General features: G+C 31.4%; 1 protein-coding gene across 1 annotated transcript; it reads right to left on the bottom strand.

Annotated features, from left to right (window-relative positions):
* Window positions 1-18752: 18752 nt before the first annotated feature.
* Window positions 18753-20156, bottom strand: LOC115993875 (LOB domain-containing protein 37-like). The gene is made up of 2 exons (XM_031117855.1): window positions 19648-20156; window positions 18753-19526 (listed from the first exon to the last, which is right to left on the bottom strand). The coding sequence occupies exons 1-2, from the start codon at window positions 19829-19831 to the stop codon at window positions 19051-19053; spliced, it is 660 nt and encodes a 219-aa protein (XP_030973715.1). The 5' UTR covers window positions 19832-20156; the 3' UTR covers window positions 18753-19050.
* Window positions 20157-21673: the final 1517 nt, after the last annotated feature.

The raw sequence follows: 21673 nt of genomic DNA, 5'->3' as shown, positions 1-21673 counted from the left end.
GTATGACTAAATAATGGAGAAATATAAGAGAAAGATGGATTACATTAAAAAAAATAATCCATGACTATAACTATTGAAAGAAATCAAAAGATTCAGAGCCTATTTATATATATATACACACACACACAACAAAGAAATATAAGAGAAATATGTGTTACTATCAAAAGAATAATTCAGATGTTAAAACTTTTAAAAGACTAAAAAATATTAAAGAATCATAAGATTTACTTCCTATAAATTTTTGAAACAAAAAAAAAAAAAAATGTATATGATTACACAATAGAGAAATATAAAAGAAAAATTGATTACCTTCAAAAGAATAATACATGGTATAGTCATTGAAATCTGTTAAACATGTTCAAATATTGCAAAAACTAACACAAATTTAGATGTTAAAACTTCCAAAATGTCAAAAAAGATATATAATTAAAGAATAGGTTATTGAAACAATTCAAAAGAGAAATATAAGAAAAAGAAAAAAGTATACAAACCCATAAACCAATAAGTTTTAAATTTTAACGAGTCTAAACTTTAAACGATGAAAAACCATAAAATAAATTTTTTTTTTAAACAAAGTAGAGGAGAAGAAAATAAAAGAAGAAGAGCTCATACCTATACTCAGCTTTTAAAAAAAATATTGGAGTTTGCACTGTTTTTATAGTGTTCATGATTAACCTTGCAAATTTGGAAATAAATGATCAACTTTTGAGTTTGAATTTAAGTTTGATTCTCTCTCTCTCTCTCTTATGTATTTGTGTATAAAAGAATACACAAATTTGTGTGATTCAAGGAAAAGATGTAGATTACAAAGAAAGTATCAAAATATTCTCACAAAACCCAAACTCTAAAGAGCTCTCTCACCACAAGGAGAAACCTTAATTTTCCCGAAGTAAATTGCCTTAGCTTGAACTCTATTACGGTGCCGTTTGGATTACGCTGAAACTTGTGTCTGCGTCTGTCTGCGTCTGTATTCCTTTTTTTCTTTTTCTTTTTTTTTTCATTTCACGCGTTTTGCTGAAAGGCAAGGGACAATTATCACTGTAGTAGTACTGTAGCAGTACTGTTCAGGGGACCTACAGCCACTTTATTAAAAAAAATTTAAAAATGGGTCCCACGGCAATATTCACATATTTAAAAATTATTTGGCTACAGTGTTTTCAGTTTTCAGTAACAATAAGTTCAATCCAAACGGACCCTATATTACAAAACCAATGTTGAGGCACAAAACATGTGTGTGTGTGTGTGTGTATATATCCGTGGAACATAATTATGGAATCCAAGTAGGACTTTTTTGATAAGCATCCAATTAGGACTTTTCTTTTTCTTTTTTTTGAGAATCATCCAATTAGGACTTGGATTGCTTAAGTTGGCAAAAGTATTTTATATGGATTTCTAATCTATATATATATATAACCAAAGCCGTGCGATGCAGTATATAGTTAACAAATGTTAAATATTTTCACTTTATTCAATGTTACAATGAGTTATAAAAAAAATAAAATAAAATAAAAATCAGAGAATCCAGAGTTAGAAATTAATGAAACAAAACAAAAATATATATAACCATACAATAGAAATATATAAAAGAAAGTTAAAGATTCATAAGCAAATCTAAATATCGCCCAAAAGAATGTATTAATTCTCAAAAAGATGCCCACACCAGCAAAAAAAGGACAGAAACTTCAATTAGAAAAGGAATTTTAATTGGAAGAAATTTGTAATGATATGGGAGGAAAATATGGAAAAATAAATAAAAGCCATATGCTAACCTCCATTACTATCATAGACACCAAAGAAAGGTGGAACTGTCCAAATTTGGATAAGCTGCATGCTACAAAAGAAAAGAAAACACGGTAAAATAGTATAATCTATAGAAAATCATTGAGATTATGAGTCCACTCAATAGACCCATTGAAAAGGAGATCCAAAGAAGTCATTGAAAAATACAAAACAGAATTTGGCAGGCAGTGTTTACAAAATAGAAGCAAAACTAACAAAATATAAAAAATTTCAAACTCAAGCACTTAACAATTGATCACAATTATTTAGAAATTAGAACACCCAAAGTCCTTTTCACATAATCACAAAAATCAATATCTCTATGAAGAGAGGCCAACCCCATCACCATGAATCTGAAAAACACTAATTAAAAAGAGAAAATTACAGAGACATTGATTATCATTGTTGACTTATAAATACTTATAATCATATTCATGGTTGAGTGTTAGTATGTAGAAAGCAAAAAGACTGACCATGGGGAAAAGGCTAGGAGTTGAGGGTGAATCCATATACTAAATTTGATTAATTGTACAAAATAATGATTAAACCATATAACTATTAATCACATGGATTGAAGCCTTGAATCTCATGCAAACCATGTTAAAATTCATAGTTTTATGCGCCTTCTCTTGCTTTCCTGATGTATTTGATTTATGGAACATTTGCAAACCAGGATCCAAGTCACGAAATGCTGACAAAATTGATTGGGAAGAGAAGTTCAAAGGTACATATTTTATGAATTGGTAAGTTAAACAATGTTTCTCAACCGTTAAACAATGTCGTGACTCGTGTCTTACTTTGCTGGAGTTTTTCCCCTCACTTTGATGTTTGCTTTCTACGTTGTCTTAGTCCTTACATTCAGGTTTAGGTTTTAAGAGATTTATATATTACTACTTAGTGGCTGAATTTCCCGTGCATCAGTTTTTATGTTTTTTTTTTTTTAATTTGTTTTTATATTATATTTAAAAATTATGTTGACGTGAAAAATTATGGAAACTTCAGAGGCTTCGGTTTTATATATATAGAGATAATGCCGGTTAGTGATCCATAAGTCATAAGTTACTAGCTTAAAACATGTTCAACACGTGGGTGTGTTTATCTATTTGTTGTGCACATAGAATAACTCATTATTGGCCAATGCACATCCTTATATATAGTTACCATTTCAACCATCAAGTGATTAAATTTAGTTGAATAACCTAACATACAACACCTAAAAATTATATCTAAATTTTACCAGAGGGAAGACCAAAAAAAAAAAAAAAAAAACCGAAATTGGGCCCATAAGCCTAGTAACTAGAGGCTGGGATGGGCTTTGCAGGCACTTGGCCTCGAAACTAGAAGATCAAGAAAGAAACTCACACTTCTAAACTTGATGGACAATGATGAAGGCCCATGAATGCCTGATCTATTGCCCAGAAGTAGTGCTTTTAGATGAGCTTTTACACGGAAAAACATACCGCACGAACATGTACACACATGCTCCGGAAGGTGATAAAAGTTGAGTTTCCACTGCAATAGGAATGGTTGTTTTTCTTTTTCTTTTCTTTGGGTCGTTCCCATATTTATGGATTAGCTACAAGTGATAGTAACTAATGGCCTAAACCCTCAAGCTTCACTTGGACTCAAAAGTCTAAAGGGGGGCTAAAAAATAGGAGTAGTTTTTTTGTGGTTTTCGTTGAGAGCATCTGAATATGTTGAACTTGATCCGACAAATTTTAAAGAATTTTGAGCCCAAGGAGTGCCCCAGTATAGTTGAATACAAGGTATTGATAGTTTTAATTGAATATCGATATTCAATTAAAACTGTTTTAGTAACCACCGCGCACCTTTGATGCGGTGGTGGTGCGCGGTGGTCACTCCACAAGTATAAATGCTTGTAAGGTGTAGGAGGCAAAGGTTGGGATTCAAGTCACCAGGAGGGAGTTCCACACACATATACACTTAGATTACGCTAGAAAATAAAAATTAAATACATGTGGATTGGTCTTATTTATTTTAAGCTAAAATGAAAATTGTAACTTTGAAATTTGAATGAAATTTATTTCAATTCTCTAATTTTATTTTAGTAAAGTTAGAATATTGAAATGAATTTCAATCCAATTTAATTAAAGGGTGTAATTTGCATTTTAGTCGTTATTTTATATATAAATATATTCAAAATATTTGAAATTAATGGTATCTGTTCTATGATTATTATTCTTTATAATTTGACCAAGACATCAAAAAAATTCTTTTGGGTGTATTAGGAATTCAATCTAAGTTCGTTCTATGATTAGTGTACTTTACAATATTCAACTACTATCATTAGTCTATTTCTTCGGAATTCCATAAAAGATATTATTATCATTATACTATCACTTAAAGTTAATTAAAATCCTCTTAATTAGCCTTATTATCATTCCTCCAAAATGTGATACTGGGGAAGGGATTGAGAGTTTGAAACCATCTTATTATCAGTTCCATACTCAAGAAGTGCTATTTGATTTGGGATGAATGGATTATACTTGAAACATTACTGAATGATTCAAAGAGGCCAGCTTAATACACCTCTAACATTAGTTTATTTTTGGTTCAATAATGATGAGAGTGTATTTATTTATTTATGTATTTTTGTTTCCTTGGGGTTCCATTCCAATGACTGGAATATCAGAAGGCTATGTTTATGTTGCTTCAGTTTCATTCTTCTTATTTTATTTACCATAAACTATTTTATTCATTGTTGTCTTCTGTTTAGAAACAGTACTAGATATTAAACATATACATTCTCAAATCAAGTTATAAACAAGTTTTTACAACAATAAGGAAGGGCCGAAGGCATTGTAGTGGTGGCCCTATCTAAATATGAGCACAATAGAAGTAGGACTTTTCAAGTGGTGCGTTTTTTTTTTTACAGAAACCTTTACTTTCTTATCTTCTTTTAAAAAATTGTTGTATCGAACACAGCTTTTAATTCTACACATTAAGTGAATATAAATTGCAGAAGCGTAATTTAAAACACAATTTAATTCTAATTGAGAATGCACTTATAAGTGATAAAGCACCTATACTTTTCTATAAGCACGGTTTCCATTAACCACTTTTAAGATAATTATAAAATTTTTACTTCTAGAGTACTTCAAACATTATATTATAAAAAGTACTAGCTAGGTGTTCTTCAATTCAAATCATTAAAAAGATACAACGACAAAAAACTTTGTTGGTGGCAAATCTTAAGGTGATTTCACCTTCCTTATTATCTGCAGTGCTGGATGCACCATTGCATTGGAGTGGTGCTGCTTAAAAGATTCCAAACACAATACTTGATTTCTTTTACTTGTTCCCAGTTCAATTCTTAATCCAAAGAAGAATTAAAACTTTAAACAAAAGTTACCCACTAGGGTTCAAGGACCACCCTTTTTTTTAATCTTTTCATTGGATATGTCTAATGAGACCTATAAAAGTATAAACTTATAAACTTTATTTTATTTTTTTCTTGGCTGGAAGTATAATAAATACAGTGTCTTCTTGTTCTCTCTCTCTACATCATCGTTTGCAATAGAGACTTTAATACTAAACCACAAACGATGTCAATAACAATAGCATATATGTCAATAAATTGGACAGTTTGTCTCGCACTGACAACTTCTTCAATTTTTATGAATCTCCTTTGGCTTTAAGTTACGATGAATTGGTCATGATTGATGATTCATGAACTGAACTATACTGAAGAGTGAAAGGGTCGAGGGGTACGGTCCTTCAGGGACAAGGTTAGCCATAATTACGTGCGTAAAAACATTCTCTGACGTCATCATCTATATATACATGCATGGCCTATTGTATTGATGCTGGGCATCCGAGGAGGTTGGGTCAACGATCACGGCGCGTGGATGGGCCCAAATCCAATACAAATTAAACTTTGTTCCTTTCCTCTCTTTGGGGCAAACGTCACGTGAACGCCCATGTCCTACACGATTCCATGTCGGCACGTATTTATCCTCTTTTTGATAAGACTTTGACAAGACTGCCCCACCCTTTTGTCCACGAGATATTCTTGAAAATTTCGTGCACCGATTGTGTGGGGATGAAAGTTAAGGGCTATAATTAACGTTGTTTTAGTAATGTTGTATTTTTTGAAAATATATATAAGTAAAAAAAATATAAAAGTATGTATAGTATTTTTTAAAAACTGAAAAACTATTGTTTCAAATGTTATACTAAACTGTCCATAAAATTTTTGAATTTATTGTATGGCATTCAAGTTCATTGACAAGAGGAATTAATCATGTGTAAGTGTGAGCCTCCAAAATTTTGAAAAATTTAATTATTATTGAGATTCATTCATGTTAATAAATGTCTGAATTAAATAAATTTAAAAGTTAGATAAACTAATTGAATAAAAGTAAAGTCAGAAAATTGAAATGAATTTTAGTCAAACTTAGATAATACAATGAAATAAAGTTATTTCATAAATAAGAATAATGCTATAATTTTTATATTATAGAGACAGTACAAATATCTAATTTTCATTCATATATTAGTATAATACTTACATCTTTTAAATTTTCAATTTTGCATGAAAATTTTATATTGAGATTTATACATTCTTATATTATATGAAAAGAATATTACAATAAGAAGTTTCAAAGAAAAATTAAATCAATAAGTTTCATATGGTGTTAATTTACTTACTTCTCATAAAGTGTGATACTTCAATAGAACTCTTTAAGCAAATACATATATATATATATATATATATATATATACGTTTATATGTGTTTATCTATACTATTAATAAGAGGATTCCTATTTGTATTTTTTATTTATTTGAATTCAAATACTTCAATTATCTTTATCAAAGAAAAAAAAAACAAAATTACTTCAAAAAAAAAAAAAAAAAACCCACCACCTCGCGTAAAAACTACTCATTCTTACCTCAAAATTTTTATGGTTTTTTTTTTTAAATTCTTTTGTAAGGACGCAATTTAAGTCCCTAGCCCAAGTGATGGACGAACTTAAGCCCAAAAAACCTAATACAATGAATTTGTAGAGAATGCATTGGAAAACTAAGATTTAATGAGTTGGATGACAAGTAAAATGAATTCAGAGGACAAGAAAAAGAAAACAGACTGACCTAAACTAAAGAAAATCGTCATCAGCAAAGTTCAAGGATATCAGTTCTTATATATTTCTCTCAAGTTGGATTACAAATTCAGTTCTTGACTGCTACAGTGTTTTTCTCTTAGTTTTTCAATCTCCTTCTCTCATTGCCTCTTCCTCCTTTTATACTCTCTTCCCCTTTCATCTTTACCCTCCACGTGCAGGCCAAATGGTTGGTATTGATACTTGTCCAATCAGCACCTTCCTGAAATTTTTATGTAGTAGCTGCAAGGCTAAAAATCACTGTTCAGGTATCACTTCCACATTAATGTGACCAGAGGGTTAGCTGCAGAGCATTTAATGCAGTAGTAGTGGTTTTCTCCTTAGATATTTTAAGACTTCCCCCTATCCTATGTTCCTGTAATGCTTATCTGTATCAACAGAATTTCCTGGAACGTTTCCCTGGATGGTAGACCATCTCTTCGGACCTCGGTTTTGATTAGTTGAGGAGGCATTCATTCTTGGCCCACCCTCCTGGTCCCTTATGACTAAAACTAACTTTCTCATTTACTAGCATGGGCTCCTTTGACAATGTTTACTCCTCCTCAGACGACCTTTCATCCTCGGATTGAGCCCCAAGCCCAATATATACATAGATAATGAGCTCCTGTGCCCAATACCCCTACATCTTTAAAACATTCCAAAATTTTTGTTATCCAAATTCTATACAGTTATCATAAATCCTCATTCATCCACTCTAACGTATATCATCTTTCTTTTGTTCAAATCTCAAAATTTTTTTACTTATTACAATTCTTATCCCAATCAATAAATTCAAATCTCTCATTAGTTTCAACTTCTTATAGTTCTCTATGTCATTTTTAAACATTATTCCACGTTGCATTACCTCCTTCTTTAAAAAAAAATAAATAAATACACACGGTTATTTATATATCACTTTTAAACACAAAAAAATAAATTAAAAAAAATAGCATTATTACACGCGCAAAACGCATGTGATAAGTCTAGTATATGTATATTGAGATTAAAATTTGGTCTCCCAAACAAAAATTGATGGTTGTTTATGTCCATTAAACTCACCATCGAAGTGTGTTTGGAAATAACTATTATACCCTTTTTTAACAAAATAAAAATAAAATAAAATAAACTACTATACTTATGCTTATCCCTTTGGAACATGATCATATAGACTCCGTCCCAGATATCTTGACAGACCAATAATATCTTGTCATATCATCATCCTCCCATATCACATTCCGAAATATATTGGATATGTTTATAATATATTCTCTTCTCCATGTCCCGGAAAAATAATTTATTTGACAAAAGCACAAGTTGTCTAGTTTTAAAAAGAACCATTCATGAAATATTTTTCTTCTTAAAAGCAAATAAGTTTAAAAAACAACAATAATAAATTCTTTATGCCCATTGCCCACTTGCAACTTTGTTCTTTTGTTTTACTTATTTTTTAGAAATAAGTACCTTATACTATTCTTCCCATCAAAATAAAGAAAGTACCTTACACTATTACTTATATACTAATGCAAAAATAAAATTTATTTAGTAATAGAAAAACGCAAAGGATATATTTGATTTTGAGAATATTACTTATATACTAATACAAAAATAAAAGAGAGTAATAGAAAAACGCAAAGGATATATTTGATTTTGAGAATATTACTTATATACTAATACAAAAAATAAAAGAGAGTAATAGAAAAACGCAGAGGATATATTTGATTTTGAGAATGGACAACTATATTGAGATGTCCAAAATGAGAAATAATGTTGACTATATTTATAAGAAATGGACAACTATATCATGATAATTAGGAATGAAAAATGTTCTCATGAGGGGCATTCGCCTAACCAACCCTGTCTTGATAAATAATTAAAATTATTTTTCTATATGATTTAACTTTTTTTATATATAAATATACCTTATTACCGACCCAAAAAAAAAACGTAATTCTCTCTACAAATACTTCTTTACCATTGTGAGTGACATGATGTGTGATCGATAGCTCCATGTAAACCATCCTAGATATAGGCCCAGGTGTACACCACTAACTAAAAGGGTAGAGAATGAGATTCATCACCTAGTTTAGGTCCAAAAATCACTTCGAACCTCTATGTATGGGTCTAATAAACCAACTTTGAGTTTGGAGTTAAGGTATGGACTTGGAAAAGTGTTAAGTACTCAATCCCTCCCGACCATGTGGGCCAGCCGTCACTAGTATCGTTAAGTCATTTTTTAAGATGTAGGAGATTATTGAAGGACCATATACTAATCACACATTTGTTGTTTTAAATAAAATACACAGTGAGTTTCGTATCGCTATCAACATTAAGTTTATATCTCTTCGTGCGATTGATGGAAGAGCTCACTAAATCAGTTCAAAATGAAGTCCTTTGGTGTATGTTTTTAGTAGAGTGATAAAATTTTAGTAGATAAAACTAGAAGGAGAGTTAATACCAAGTTAGAAATTTGGAAAAACGCTCTATAATTTAAGATTTTCCATTTAAAAGGATTAAAATAGAGTACATGAAATGTAAGTTTAATAAAAATAAAAACATAGATGATAGAGCGGTAAGACTTGATAGTTAAAATATACTAAAGAGAGAGTTTTTGTATCTTGGATCAATAATTTATAAAGATTAAGAGATTGAAAATGATGTGAATTATAAGACGAGTATGATGGATAAAGTGTAGAAGCGGATTAAGAGTATTGTATGATTATAGACTACCTATCAAATTAAAAAGAAATTTTATAACATTATTATACAACTAGCTATGCTCAATGGTATCAAATGTTTGACCTTTTAAGAATCAACATATTCATAAAATGAGTATAGCTGAAATGAGAAAATTAAAATGGATAAATGAAAATACATAAAAAGATAGAATTATAAATGAGAAAATCCGCTTCTAGAGTACCACATCACCATACTTAGAAAGCAATCTAATACTTTTCCATCCAAATAATCTACACTAGCAAAACCTATTCACGCACCACCCACGTACGTCAAGCATTTGTCCCACTCCCACTCCCACTTAGTAATTGGGTGGCTTTAGAATCACTCCAAGGGCCGTATGTCTGCTCTGAAAGCATGAGTAATCCTCCAATGAAGGTTATTTATAGTTATAGATATTAGATACCCATTCATGATCACGAAGAGTAAAGAATATTTGTTATAAACAAATAAGTTTTTGTGGAGCCAATCATACCCAGCATCCCGAATCTCATGGGCCAATATGGATAGCAAATTAGCAACGTCAGCGCCATTTAATAACTTTCGGGTAGAACCATGATGACAACTTGCATTAACGTTAACAATTCATTCATTACATTACATATATTTAAGCTACCAATTCCATCCACGCTGTTGGCTAGGTTGTCATCTACAATTCAGTCTTGAGTGAAAATGATGTATTTGTAACTTGTAAGTGACCTAGCTACTAATAATAGGGTTATCTTAGTGAATCAAGCAATGCTATTTTGTACTTCCAAGTTTCACCAAGACTTTTCCTTTCAGCTCGGTTTCTAACGTAAAATTATCTTAATTAATCTAGAAAATGAGGAAAGACCATTACTTCCAACCTAGTACGTACCCAACTGAAAATTATCTTGATTAATCTTGAAAAAATATAAGAAAAAAACAGAAAAGGGAAATTCAAATCAGTCATTCTCATTTTGTATTCCTTGTGTCTTCCTAATGGTACGTTTGAATTCAGGAGGAAAGAGGGAGAGTAGAATAGAGTAAAATAGAATTGGTCCAAAAATAACTTATTTACAGCCAACTCTACTTTACTCCCCTCCCTCTCTCCTCAATCCGACCAGGCCCTTAATTTTGTAACTAATGATGTGGACAATGAACACCTGCGAAAATGAAAAATCAGAGGGATATCAACATAGTGTTGACCAAATTGTTTCTAATGCTTAAGTCTACCAAAAGAAATATAGAGAATTCTCTAATATTTACTATATTACTTTTGTTAACGCATGTAGTTTTGTTTATATTGAATTTTGGTTATACGTTTCCTCTTATTTTTAGCTGTAATGGAAATTGTAGAGTTTGAATTAACAATTCTAACTCATAGGAACATGATCATTGCTTTAGAACGATGAGATTGACTGGAAAGATGTTTAGCCGAGAGTACCTATTTGAAGGAAAAAAACATTATATATCCAGTATATGTATCCTCTCTCTCACTTGGAATGCCTACTCGATAGTCCCATATTTAATTGGATTGGTTTGGACTCTAGTTAGTGACTCAGTCTGATCAACCTGAACAGAGGTTCTAAAAAGTCTGAGGTTTGACCTAAACTGAATGCATCTTCCAAGCAATGCTAAAGTCAAATTTGTCATTCTCAAGCAATGCTAAACTCACTTGCAGCTTCAGAGTTAAAAGGTGATTGCGTGGGTAGTTGATAGGTATAGCAGTTAAACTAAATTCTAAAGAGTGCGACTGCGCTAAATTAGTGGAGCTCTAATAATAACATAGATATCTTTCCTCAATGTAATTTAACATATATATGTAATATGAGTATGACTATTGCTAAGTAGATCTTTTGGGTTCAAAATTCAAATTCTATTCTAAAAAATTCATGATAATAAAAACAAAACAGTGTTTAATTACAATCAAGCGTGTAGGATTTAGGTATGAAAATTTGAAAATTGTCTTCATCATGATAAGGGGGGATAAGTTTGGCATTAACTAGAGTATGTGATATTTGGTTTCTGTTTGCAAATCATTTATTAGTGAGTAATTATCAATTACTCTCTCTTTTTTTTTTCTTTTTTTTTATATACAAGATAGAAATTCTACTTTAGCCTAATCTAAATTTATATGTATGAAATTTTCTCTTGGAGACTTGAACTCTCGCCATTATCCTCCAAACCTTACAAGCATTTATAATTGTAGAGTAACTACCACACCAAGGATGTGTGGTGGTATTATCAAGTACTTTGAAAATAAGGTGACCTGATACTCTTTTTCTTACATTTATGTCAAATTGTATTAATTAAATTCATGGTGAGGTTCACTATAAATATAAGAATAATATTCTGTTTATAATATTTTCATAACAACTTCTAATTAATAAATTATTTTTTTATTTATTATTGATTATAATTTGGATCCATTAATAAATTTTTTTTTATCCTTCTTTAAATATAAGAGAAATAAACATCATGTCACTATGTTCCAAAAATACCAATTCTCAAAAAAAAAATAAATAAATAAATAAAACTTTCAAAAATACCTAATAATTTTTCTTTATTATCCCACGCCCTTTCTTTTTTTTTTTTTCTTTTTTTTTTTTTTGGCTAAACATAAACGGGAGCCTTGACAAAATCGGTGCCAAGTCTTTACAAAAGCAACTTGACAGAATCACTCAATTTAATAAAATCATTATTTAAAATCCAACGACTTGGTCAAGTTGCACAATTTTTAATTTTTTTTTTTCCTTCCACAAGAAGACCTTAAGACGGGAACAAAATCGAAAAGGCTCGAATAAACGACTCAGCTTTTGGTATTGCTCCTCTTTATCTTTCATTATTATAACATAAACAAAAATTATTTTTAGAAAAAGACTATTAAGTGTTTGGACCTACCGGCTAAGATATGCAGTTCTACCATCATATATATATCTTTCATATTTAAATGGGGTTGATATGCACCAAGAAGCTTGGAATTTGTCGTGGTTGCCCAGATTCAATGAAAGAGAGCGGTTGTGAAATCCGCGTCACAGCTTATCCTTGTCTTGCTTTGAATAATTTTGCTGGCCACCCAATCTATATTCCAGTCGTCTCCACTCTCCACGTGTCTTCTCTATTTTTCTTTTCTATATATCTTCTTTCTTTGACTGTTTTGCCCTTGGTTAATTACCAGGCAACACAATATGTTATAATCAAATAATTTTGTATCATCTTTCTTCATTAAACTGCTGGAGCAAAGCAAAAAAAAAAAAACAAACGCATAGAAGCTCCATGAAGGTCTATTGGACTCACAAAAAAAAATCCTTGAAAATTGTTGGACTCTTATGGTCTGTTTGGATTGAGGAGGAATAAAGTAGAGTAGAGTAGATTTAACACAAAATTAGCTTCTTTTTAGCCAACTCTACTCTACCCTATTTCTCTCCACTCCCCCTTCTATCCAAACAGGTCATTAAGGAATCTCATACTTCACTTCAAAGAATGACTTTAAATCTCTTGGAAATCATGCATTGGCTACTTGAAGCAGCTCATATAGTAACTAAATCCTATTGTGGTCCAAGACCACATATCTCACACATAATAGGGTATAGTGGTTTGGAATGTTGTGGGACAACTTTTCGGAAATGGCAAGCATGTTACATGACAATGTATGCTTGGCTACATGCTTAAGGGAATGAAAAATCATGTCACAAACCAAGTGTGTGTGGATGCTCTAAACTCACAGTCACAGCTCAATCTTTCCTCCCCTAAATTATATTTTTTTGGTTAGTGTTACAGCTCAATTAGTACAATATATGTGGAAGTCAGCTATGCTTGTTTGGTAGTACTGCTAGAAGCAAATCCAAGGGTATCTTTACTTTTTTTTTTTAAAATACAATTGATTTACATGTAGATCTAACTTGTCACTACTATAAACCTCTAAATGACAAGCTCTAATGATTTTCTATCATTTTTCAACTAATCTAAATGTTCTTAATGTTGTTAATGACCAAAATTTAATTTTATTGGCATAAAAAAAAATTCAAGGTGGTCAAAAAAAAAATTTAAATGTAAATAAATTTTAAATTTTAAATTTTTATATATAATTTTTTTTTTCAGGTTAGGGTGGTCTTGGGACCACCTTGGCCATAAGGTGGCACTACCACTAGACGAAGCACCTATTAATCAATTGGTGAATTTAGTTTTTAAGCTTAATATAATCTTGCCCCTAGTGTCTGTTTGCTAAATATATGACAAAAAGCCAAAAACTAGCTTATTTTTAAAAAACTTAGTTTTGTTATTTAAAATAAATAAATTAAAAAAAAAAAAAAAAAAAAAAAAAAAAAAAAAAAAAAAAAACAACAACAACAACTAAGACAAAAAAAACTAAAAGCTAAAAGTTATTTAGCTTTGTCAAACAGACACTAGTGAACATTTTCAGCAAAAAACTAATATCTTTAATAGACAAAACTTAGGTACAGTACCTTAAATGTTGTTCCTTAAGTTCCACTTTTAAGATTCAGCCATGTGGCTACTTAACTAAAAAATATACTTTCATCCCATGAAAAAAGATCCACATAGCATAATCTTAAAAGAGAATTCTACAGAATAACACCTAAGTATTGTACCTAAGTCTTGCTCATCTTTAATTATTTCACCAAAAGTAAGAGATTTTTAGCTTATTTGACTTCTTCTTCCTTTTTTTCATGTTTTCAAGTAGACAGCTAGAGTTCAAATCACATTTTCATTATTATAACTATTGAATTATTAATAAAAAAATATTTTACCAAAAATAAATAAAATAACTACTACAATACATCTCTTTGTCTAAAAGCTTTTAGCTTTTCTATTTTAGCTTATTGTTTTAGTGTTTTTTTTTTAAATTAAAAAAAATTAAATTTTAATTTGTTGACATACATTTAACATAAAATTACCAAAAATTATATCATAATTAATAGAGTATAAGGTGTGACAAAATATTTATATTATTTTTTTATAAACACAATGCAAATAAGTCACGAATAACGGTATATTTATCTTTTGAGGTAGAGCATGTGCTAATTCACAATTTCACATATATTTAGCATTTGTGACATTTTTGGAATCTGAAATCACGGTAATGGTAGATTTATATTAATTAATTTATTACTGTAGTTACGTTCTCCATATTGTTTTAGGAGGCCAAAAATAAAAATTAGAAAAAAAAATACATATACTAAAAGTGTTCACAATCATATAAAATAGGAAAACCCATGTATTTGAGCAACGTAGCATACAAGTACTGCTGCTACATGTGGTGAGATTACGAGAGATCAACAAGAAGTGGGTGTTTCTACCCAAAAAAAAAAAAGCAAGAAGTGGGTGGATGCTGAGGGTGGTGATGGGAACCAAAATTCTTGGGACTGGGAGAAGGTTCCGTGGGGCCCATGGCAAATGCGGCGAAACGCAGCATTTACAGAAACCAGAAAGCCAAGCAAGCAACCCAATATTCTCACACAAACCACTCGCACCATTCATTATCGCTTTTCTTTTCAAAAAAAAAAATAAAAATATATATTGTCTTACGGGTTTGGTTCCCAAAAATAATTAATAAATTAATAATAAATATAGTAAAAATGGTATTATAGACTTTATAGTGGGTTATGATGAGTGATGTGTACTCCACCCACTACTTCCCAAGATAGGAGGAGAGGGATTCTCTTAACTTTAAGTGGAGGATAATTAATTAATTAATATATATAGGGAGTAATCAAAGTTAGACTGCAAGACAAAGAAAGGGGAGTGTATGATGTATTCAAATATTATTAAACAAACAAAAGGCAAAGGCAAACCCTCCCCAATAGCCAAAATCGACGCTGACAAAAGGCCCATGTACACTGTATTCTTGCCTTCCTATTGGCTGAAAAAACAGCAACTTTGTAGGCCCCTTTTTTCTCTTCCCCACAAGCCCAACTCCTTTTGATACCTTCTCTAATTCCATACGACTCTTTTCCTTCTCCAAAAGCCGTCTCTCTCTCTCTCTCTACTACGAACAGTTCTTTTATTTGCTCGTACACTTTCACACAACTTAAAAGTTAGAACAACTTGTTATTTGTCATTTTATAATTAGATTACAATGGTCTACCAACCGTTTTTTCTCCCGAGTAATAAAAAAAAAAAAAAAATCTCTAGTATGAGATCGATTCCACCCTACATATATATAATGGCATTAATAACACAATGTATACCAAGACTTTGTGACTATTATTAGTCCCCCCCCCCCCCCCCCATTAAATATATTTAGTGAAAAGTAATATACAATTATAATCACTACGTGTCTAAATAATGATAAAGTATGTGGTACTGGTACTAGTCTTTTTGGTACAACGAAAGGTCTGAGCAGCATTAAACGAGCGAAACACAGAAAGACCAGCTGTGGTTCAAATCAAATCTTAAAATATTTGTTTTTTAGTACCGGATAAGCCTGAACTACGAAGATCAAAATTAGACGGCATGTTTTGTTTTCCCCCAACAAAAATGAATGGCATACGGGTGCAAGTTTTGAGTTTTCTTCTTATATGTGAAAGTGTGGGACCCACGCGCTCTTTAGGTGTGTAGTGATCACGCTCTAATCACATCTGGAATAATTGGCTTCAGTCTTCAGATCCATATTTGACGGAGTAGAAACTAGCAGTACCCAGTTTGTTGCGATCACTGTTCATAAGGGGTGATTGTACCCCAAACCCATGCTCATGTTTCTCTTTTTTATTTACAAGTAATCCGTGCACAATATTTTTAAAACACGATCACAATAAATTATAGGTAATAAGTTATTATTGGTTCTAATTTAAATTTACAATCAATAATAACCTATCACGTGAGATTTGTTGTAAAAATATTACAAAAATATTATAAACATATCATTTCTTTTTCTTTTTTTGGGTTGAAACACCAAACCCACGTTTTTCAGCTTGCCATAAATGAAAAAATTTATGTATTAAAAAAATTGTTACAATTTATAATATTTTCATAACAAATCATATATAATAAGTTGTTACTTGCCAATTTCTTTATAATATTTTCGTAACAAATCTTATATGATAATTTGGCCAAAATAGCACAATAGCACATTTTTGCAAAATATATGAAGATCTACCACTGTTTCAAAAATATATAATAATCTACCATTATTTAGGTACTCAAATTTAAGAAAGTTGAGTTCCATAGGGTACTCAAGTTCCATGGGACTCGAGTACATTTTGTTTCCCTTAAACAATATTATTGATTATTTTAAGCGTAATGTTATACTCACAAACTTTTTTACAATATTTTTACAAAATGTTTTGATAACAAATTCTTATTGGTTCGCATAATAAGCCCACAACTTACATCTTTTTTTACTTACCTGTAACTACTTATCATATCATTAATTTATAAAAATGCTTGTAACTCTAGCATTTTCCTCATTTTAGTTACCATAAAAAAATTTAAATCTCTAAAATCTAAAACAAAATATACAAGCTCAAAAAAAATAGTTCAACAACAAAAATTACCAATAGTAAAACTAAAAAAATTAAACTCAATTAGCCAATTTTATCCAAAATAAACAACCATGCCCTTTAAAAAATTCTAAACAAAATAAATTTGTTCTTACCCACACACAAAAAATAAAAATAAAAAATCTCATCAGTTAAGTATTAGCAAAGTCAGGTGTTGAAATCGCTACACATAACCAGTTGTAAAGCTGCCCCCTAACTCAAAGTTCTAACTCCGTCTCTATACATTTAGTAGCAATCATTAATAACCTGTCACAAAAAAGTTTTGTGAAAATATTATGGATATAATGTTTTTTTTTTTTAATTTAATCATGATTTTTCGTAGAATAGAGCCACTAGCCAAATGAATGGAATAGAATCATTGGATATGCATAGCTTCTTCGCCGCGTAAATATGCAATTTTGTTTTAAAAAAAATGTACAGCACTATCTAGGGCAGGTCAAAATTTGAAGTAAACCTTCCCTAGATACATATCTTCCTTTAGACCCTTGGGACCTATAAATTGGCTTCATCTTTTTGCATTAGTTTAGCTGTTCTTACTTCTTATTTGTTAATATAATTTTGGATTGGTTCGAGTATTATATTTTATTGCACATATCACATTCACACATTAACTAATTCAGGATGCAGAGTCAAGATTAGGAATCTGTAGTTTCTCCAAAAAAAAAAAAAAGATTAGGAATCTGTACGGAGCCAACAAATCAATTTTTTCCTTTAAAATACGGAAAACTACATTGGGTTTTTTTTTTTTTTTTTTTTTTTTTTTGTGAATCAACTACATTGGTGTTAGTCCTAGGAAAACAGAAATTTTCTTCACCCATACGGATAAAATTTGAATCGGTTAGTACTTGAAATTTATCATTTCCGCATATTAGTAAAACTTCAAAATCTCTTTTTCTAGATCAATAAGTCTACTTAAATATAATAAATATTATTTCTTTTAACCCCTGAAATTGACAAGTTATAATTCTATAATAAAAAATTATAGGTAGTTAGTCCATGCTATACTAATCATAGTTAATAATCTCTAAAAAAATTTTAATAATTATAAAATTTTATTATGTCAATAACATTATCATGGATTTTTTTAAGAGAGAAAATAACTAATACGCGGAAAACAGAAGAAAAAAAACACATACGACGAGAGTATATTAAGTGTTTTTGCGAGTATATGTTTCACATGTTATTTCTTGTTGGCAAAAACATTCATCAATACATTTAACAACCAACCAAATGGGTATCGATTCACACACACTCTTTACAAAGTGTAAAGTACAATTACCACTATCAAATTGCATGTGAATTGTACTCTCCTAATTTGGTTCTCTCTATAGTCTCTACATATAACTCAAAAGAAAAAAAAAATCAGGAAAATGAAGAGGTTAGGACATGATTTTTGGTTTCGCTTTAAAGGTTTATAAATTATTAACTCCGTCCTATTCGTAGCATGAGCCATGAGTGGATCATGCCGTGGTTACGGATATGTAGCTACTAGTTGCAGACCCATCCTGACCCACCCGCACCAAATTGTCAAAACATTTTTATCATTCATCATAAAATCCAATGCATCCACTCATCAATTAATGTTTTATAAAGAAAACAATCCAAAAAATTAAAAATTAAAAAAAGAAAAACGACGAAGAAGAAGATTAGCAAGAATCATTATTCATCATCTCTCATAGTCATAGGTAGATACAAAAGAAAAACATCACCGACAAACTTTCATCTTCCTCTATTCTCTCTAAACACAAAGAGACTGAGAAATCCTGTGCCGGTGATTCACAAAATCTCGCCGGAATTTCAATTCCGGATATCATAAACTCCCTCACCTAAAAAACAGGGATACTAATCGTACGCTACTCGCACGTGTGAACTTCAAATTCACCCCCAAAAAGTTATAAAAAAAAAAAAAAAAACAGAGGGAGAGCTAGCTAATTCAATTGAACAAGTTGAGAAGCTTTCTCTCTCCATACTGATCTGCAAAAGCACTCTCGAAGGTCGTCACCGATTCCTCGGAATTCATCGACGGAGATCCCGGTCGCCGGATCTCAGGCTTGTATACCGATACTTTCGCCGGAGTCAGGCGGAGATCGAGATCGGTCTGGTACGGTTTGTTCGGCTCGCCGGATCGACGGCGTCTTGGCGAGACCTTGGGTCGGGAATTCGGACTCGGATCGCCGAGATTCCACATGTTGGTACAGGTCACTTCGGCCTCGGAGACCTCGTCGGAGGATGGAATCGGTGCACCGGATGTGAGAAGCTCCGGCATCGGACGCAAAGTACCGCCACGTAGGACAGTCTCAACCGCCGCCTGGCACACGTGCCAGTTACCATTCCATAAAAGTCCAACGGCACCGTTTACTGGGTTCACGGTCCTTCCACAAGCCTCAAACAACAAAGACTGAAACAAAGCTGAAAAACACAACAAAAAAATAAGAACAGAGACAATAACACAAGTTACACAACCCAACAAAAAAAAAAAAAAAACTACATAGTATTTGATATGTATATATATATATATATATATATGTACCAGGTCTTTGAGATTCAGATACGTTGGAAATGAAAGACATAAGGCCAGCACGACCAAAGAACTTGGCGACAAAGACAGTGGCGTGGCCTTGGGCTTCGGGGGTATCGATCCACTGCAAGCAAGGCCTTAGAATACACGATTCGCTGCAACCCTTTCGCAGAACTCGGCAACCGTTGCAACTCATTTTTCTTATCTTTTATCTTATTATTATTATTATCTGTGTTTCAAAGTTTCAAGTTTCAAGTTTCAAAAGTTTCAAGACTCAGGACTCTCAGTCTGTTTACATGAACAAACCTAAGATTATAAGAATGCAATATTTCTTTGAGCACAAGAAAGAAAGAAAGAAAGAGAGAGAGAGAGAGAAGGAATGGAATGAAGGTTTGGGGCGAGAGGGGAGAGGGTGATTTATATAAATAAAAAGAAGTGGGGTTTAGAGGGTAAGGAATAATTAACTAGGGTTGAGTTAGTTTTTTGGTAGTGGAAGGAGGTGGTGGTGATGGTGGGGGTGAGACTTGAGAGAAGTGTGTGTGTGTTTGTGACGTGCTATGGCTTTGTGGGCTGTGTCTTTTTGTTTTGTTTTGTTTTGCGGAGAGGTAGTAATGTTAATAGTTTTTTTTTTTTTTTTTTGAGATGTGGGGACTCCAAGGTCTTGGGCGTGAGCGGCTCCGTGTTTCCGCGGATGGATGTTTCTCCACCGTTGGATTCTCTTGCTTTTTGTTTGTGGATTAGATAATTGATGGGATTTCCCTTTCATCATTTCTTTTTATTTTTTTCTTCGTCCACTTTCTTCATATTCAAAGTTGAAGTTGTCCAAGTTCCTGGCGTCAGAAAAAAATTTTCTAGTGGAATTACGAAAAGGGGTTTTTTTTTTTTTTTTTTTTTTTTTTTTTTCTTTCTTGGTTTTACCGTAGGGGGTGTGCACATGTACGTTAATTACTGGCTATTTTTGTGTGTTTTTGGGGAGGTTATATATTATATTTGCTAGTGGGGAAAAAGATATGATATTTTATGGGACTAATCATTGAGGGTTTTGTGCGAGATCAGGAAACACAACCATGGTTACCGCTGGAACTAACAATAGATTATTAAAATTCAATGACAATTTGACAATTGTATAATAATTCGAAGCCCCATCAAAAATAAAATAAAATAAAATAATTCGAAGCTATTTGTTGTTCTAACTTTTTATTGACGCTTGAAAATTAACTATGGTATGGCACCGTTAATTAATATAAAATTTTTACCCAGTTAGCTGTCATCTACATGCTAAACTGGCCACCGCATCTACCTTCCATTACTGGACGTAAGTACTTTTGTTTTTTCTAATAAAAAATATCTTCGATGTAGGCTCATCAACCACACATTACGTGACATGATGATAAGAGTAATAAAATCTTGATTGAGCTATTATTGTCGTAGCGACTTCTTATTGTTTAACTCTAGCACTTTATTTCTTATTATATTTTTAACTCTTATATTGAATTACATATAATTAAATGAAAGAATTAAAGGATGTCCTAAGAGCATTAATTTAAAAAATATTTTTAGAAATTTTTTATGAAAAAATAAAAAATAAACTACCACGCACACTCTTAGTGCGATGATTACTCTACAAGTATAAGTACTTTGTGGGGTGTGAGGGGTAAGGACCGGAGTTTAAGTCTCCATGAAGAAACTTTACACACATATACACTTAGATTAGGTTAAAGCATAATTTTTATCTTATATAAAAATACTAATAAAAAAAAAGTAAATTTTTTTTTTATACAGTTTTTACCCTAATTAAATTCAAATATATATAATCTTAGTATATCCACCACAAGGTTACCTAACCTGGAACAGAACAACTCAAGTCCCTAATAGTAAAAAAAGATCAAATATGTATAATCTGAGTATATCCACCACTAGGTTACCTAACCTGATACAGAACAACCCAAGTCCCTAATAGTAAAAAAAAATATCAATATTTTTTGCTTGGATGAGCTCAGATTTAAAATTAAAAGTAACTGATTTTTTTTTTTTTTTT

This window comes from Quercus lobata, chromosome 6, assembly GCF_001633185.2.
Source record: "Quercus lobata isolate SW786 chromosome 6, ValleyOak3.0 Primary Assembly, whole genome shotgun sequence".
In the NCBI taxonomy this organism is placed as follows: domain Eukaryota; kingdom Viridiplantae; phylum Streptophyta; class Magnoliopsida; order Fagales; family Fagaceae; genus Quercus; species Quercus lobata.
The sequence above is the reverse complement of the archived record's forward strand: the minus strand, read 5'-3'. Positions and strand labels throughout refer to the sequence as shown.

Bases quoted from the DNA above. Each gene is read 5' to 3' on its own strand.
- LOC115993875 (XM_031117855.1), bottom strand. From the start codon at position 19,831: ATGAGTTGCAACGGTTGCCGAGTTCTGCGAAAGGGTTGCAGCGAATCG. The intron at 19,527-19,647 runs GTACATATATAT...TGTGTTTTTCAG, and splicing joins ATCTGAATCTCAAAGACCTG to CTTTGTTTCAGTCTTTGTTG.